At 35.9% G+C, this 4,389-nt stretch overlaps 1 protein-coding gene across 2 annotated transcripts in view; it reads right to left on the bottom strand.

Annotated features, from left to right (window-relative positions):
* The window catches only part of TMPRSS11A (transmembrane serine protease 11A), a 61,420-nt gene extending 57,364 nt beyond the window's left edge, over window positions 1-4,056 (bottom strand). For both annotated transcript variants that reach the window (XM_017894842.1, XM_017894843.1), the window contains exon 1: window positions 3,925-4,056. In XM_017894842.1, coding sequence (XP_017750331.1) covers window positions 3,925-3,935 — 11 coding nt within the window. In that variant the 5' untranslated portion in view covers window positions 3,936-4,056. The remainder of the gene's footprint in view (window positions 1-3,924) is intronic.
* Between the last annotated feature and the right edge of the window lie 333 nt (window positions 4,057-4,389).

Raw genomic sequence — 4,389 nt, 5'->3', positions numbered from 1 at the left:
CCATCCCACTACTGGGTATATACCCAAAGGATTATAAATCATGCTGCTATAAAGACACATGCACATGTATGTTTATTGCGGCACTATTCACAATAGCAAAGACTTGGAATCAACCCAAATGTCCATCAGTGACAGACTGGATTAAGAAAATGTGGCACATATACACCATAGAATACTATGCAGCCATAAAAAAAGGATGAGTTTATGTCCTTTGTAGGGACATGGGTGAAGCTGGAAACCATCATTCTCAGCAAACTATCACAAGAACAGAAAACCAAACATCACATGTTCTCACTCATAGGTGGGAACTGAACAATGAGATCACTTGGACTCGGGAAGGGGAACATCACACACCGGGGCCTATTATGGGGAAAGTGGGGTGGGGTGGGGGAGGGATTGCATTGGGAGTTATACCTGATGTAAATGATGAGTTGATGGGTGCTGACGAGTTGATGGATGCAGCACACCGACATGGCACAAGTATACACATGTAACAAACCTGCATGTTATGCACATGTACCATAGAACTTAAAGTATAATAATAAAAAAAAATTTTTTTAAATGTCATACATATAAACCATGGAATACTATGCAGCTGTGAAAAATGAAGTCATGTCCTTTCAGCAACATAGATGAAGTTGGAGGCCATAATCCTAAGCAAACTAATGCAGGAACTGAAAACCAAATAAGACATGTTCTCACTTATAAGTGGGGGATAAACATTGAGCACACATAGACATAAACATGGGAATAATGGACACTGCAGACTACTAGAGAGAGAAGGTTGGGAGGAGGGCAGAGGTGGAAAATCTACCTGTTGGGTGCTATGCCCACTTGCAATGTATCTGTGTAACAAACCTGCAGATGTAGCCACTATAGCTAAAATAAAAGTTGATATTAAAATTAAATTAAATTAAAAAACAGTTATTCTTCTCTTAGAAATTACTAAAAAGAAAGAAAGACAGTTAAGTTACCCTATTAGATAAACTCAGGCTCTGACTCTATTGTTCAGATTGAAATTCCAGCTCCTCCACTTATTAGCTTGTGATATTGGGCTACTTTCTTCACCTATAAAATGGAGATAATATTACCTAAATCATAGGATTGCTGAGAGAATTAAATACACCAACGTAATGTAATATGTGTATTATAGTTTTAATGCTTATTTATAGTAAGCACTATGAGTTTGCTGAAAACTAGCCTAAAAAGTAATATTTAATTGGTAATTTATAACAAGTTTAGTATCTAGTAACTAACATGGAGAGTTTGCTATTTTTAATTCTGAAGGTATAAATTTAGAATATATTAGGAAATTCTCATGACAAATTAAAAGTTGATTAAAGCAATCATCTGAAGTGAAATTAAAATATAAAACATGAAAACTTACAAAGGACCTGCCCGGGACTGTCTTTTTCTCTAAATGTGATGAGGAAGAGAAGAATTCTGATTTTTTGCATTTATTAAACAATACTGAAAATAAAGAGCTATGGGAAAAGAGAGATGCCAGACTTCCGGGAACAGGATAAGAATCTCACCTGAAGAAGTCATTTGGTATTTTATCTTTTGTAAGAAAGATAATTGAGGTACTTGAGTGAATCATTCAATTAACAAAAGTGTAGGAAAAAGTAGGTGTATGGGTATTCCTAAAGGAAAATTCAAACAGAGATTTACACCAAAACAGAAAGAATCCCTGCAATACAGAAAAGAGAGTAACAGAACCCATAGAGAAGAGATCCAAGGTTCATGATAGCAGAAAGAGCAAGCATACGAATCGAATATATTTGACAAGGCTTCCACATTGTGTTTCTTGTTAATGGAGAAGTAAGAATGGCAAGCATGACTGTAGAACATATTGTAGAATGACTGTAGGTGAGACATAGGGTATTGTAGTAATTATTAACCATCTGCTTTGCCTCAATCCTTAAGCCTACCTGTTTGTGTGATGTGACATCTCCTGCAAATCTTCCAAATCCTAAATTAATATTGCATGAATTTGGCTTAAAGAAACCATAACCATTCAATGTTTCCCACCATTTCCTTTCTTTTCTTTTCTTTTCTTTTCTTTTCTTTTTTTTTTTCTTGAGACAGAGTCTTGTTCTGTTGCCCAGGCTAGAGTGTAGTGGCATGATCTTGGCTCACTGCAAACTCCGACTTCCGGGTTCAAGTGATTTTCTTGCCTCACCCGCCCAAGTAGCTGAGCCTACAAGTGCTTGTGCCACCATGCCAAGCTAATTGTTGTATTTTTAGTAGAGATGGGGTTTCACTATGTTGGCCAGGCTGGTCTCTAACTTCTAGCCTTAAGTGATTTGCCTGCTTCAGCCTCCCAAAGTGCTGGGATTACAGGCATGAGCCACCACACCCAGCCTGTTTCCTTTCTTTACCAGCAGGTCTCACTGATGTCTGGAACAATGGCATTGACCACTGATTCTACCCTTGTAACTTACTTCCCTAAGCTGCAAACACTCCTATAAATATATTAATGTTCATAGAAAAGGACACTTTTTGTGCCCATGAGTTTCATATTTTAAAAGAATGATTTGGAGAATATGAAATATGAAAAACTGAAAATCCTGTTTTACAATATCGTGATTCTATAAACATGGATATGCATTTTCACATTCAATATACTTCAATAATTTAATAGTAAAATATTAATTTTTAAAATATTTTTTAAACAGTAAAACATTAATGCTAGATATTTTACATCTGCTTACCCATTCATTTGTTCAACAAATATTTATGGAGTGCTGGTTATGTTTGAGGCACTGAAGACCCTTGCTGAGGGTCTCAAGAGACTTTTTGTCAATTACTATGTGGTTACTGAGGGACTGATGCAAACATGCATTTTATAAATGGGGAAGGAAGCCTAGTGAAGTTCACTAACTTAGTGACCAATCTCGTAACAAATTACCATCTCTGAAATTCACCCAGTGGAATCCTTGCCACCCAGACAGGCTGCAGTAGCTGATAAGGAAGACTGGACTCTAAGGAGTTGAAGAATCCAAGGAATTATAGCCATGATTCTGGCTTCCCACAGCCCTCTAGACCTGGAGACGTCCCCTAACTTCTGTTTCCCTCAAATTTCTTGCTTTAAAATGGGAGGTAACGATACTTGCGATACTTGTTCTACTTAGCCACAAGGCTGTCTTAGCTATTAAAGGAAATAACATACATAAAGATGTTTTGAAAATAGTTTAAATCTAAGCAATGGTGAAATATTATTATCATCATGGCTGTTTAAAATCACTATTTTAACTGTATATAAAGTTATGCCGAGGAATCTTATTTTTTCATATTCTTTGCACATGGCATACCCTATTTTGAAAAACAATATCCAAATAATTTATGTATTTTTCTTCAAAATGTAATAGGAAGAATTGTAGTGAATAGGCATGTTTTCTCAATATTGAGCTCATTTTCTCATTTTCCCACATAGAAGCCCTGGGTCTCCTACGATAGAGGCAGGTGTCTCTGCAGCTATTTACCTCTCAATCTGCACTAGTCCCACAAGGACCCACCAAAAGTACAAGTAAACACAGCAAAAGAGAAAATGCTATAGAAGCTAAATTTTGTCAATATTGCTGAAAAGAGGCTTGTTTTAAAACACATAAACACCCTCCTTCCACAGACACAAAAAATCAAAACCAGTTAGGACACAATGTAATATAGTTTTCATTAGCCTTTTCTAAAATCTTAACTATTGAACCTGGCCACATGAAATAATGCCAACAATTTTATGCAAAACATTGATTTCACAGAGAGGAATTAATTAATCCAGGATGCTATAATAATTCCAGAAATTTTTAAAAACCCAATGCAGATTGAATCCACTAAAGACACCTCACTAGCAGTCCTCTACACATCAGGAATGTGGCCACTGATAGTACAGCAAACAAGCCGTCTATAAAACAGAACTGAACTTACCGATACATCATGTACAGGAGGAAGAATATGATCTTGCAGGTCTGCACTCACTGAACACAACTTTCTAATCAACTATATGACATCTCTAGATGTATTAGAAGTCTACGGCTCAAAGAAATAAGGAAACAAATTACAAGTAGTTGAAATGAAACTAGTTAGACAAGTCTGAACAGAGAGGTTTCAACCCATGGAATACCTTGAAGAAAGCCACAGACAGCATAGTCCCAACAAGAAAGCAATATTTTTTTTGGTATGGACTAATTTTGTTAAAGGAGGAGAAGCTGGTTACAAAGATTAGAATGAGAAATATCTTAGGAATGTACTAGAATTAAGAGTTTAAAAGAGATTATGGTAGGTATACAAGTATCTTAAAGAAGCTGTCACATAAAAGCTCTAGATAAAAACAAACAGATCTTCTTGAAATCTAAATACATAATAAAAATATAACTCAAGAAACATTCCATA

The sequence above is a fragment of the Rhinopithecus bieti genome, unplaced genomic scaffold, assembly GCF_001698545.2.
Source record: "Rhinopithecus bieti isolate Rb0 unplaced genomic scaffold, ASM169854v2 scaffold_25807, whole genome shotgun sequence".
In the NCBI taxonomy this organism is placed as follows: Eukaryota; Metazoa; Chordata; class Mammalia; order Primates; family Cercopithecidae; genus Rhinopithecus; species Rhinopithecus bieti.
The sequence above is the reverse complement of the archived record's forward strand: the minus strand, read 5'-3'. Positions and strand labels throughout refer to the sequence as shown.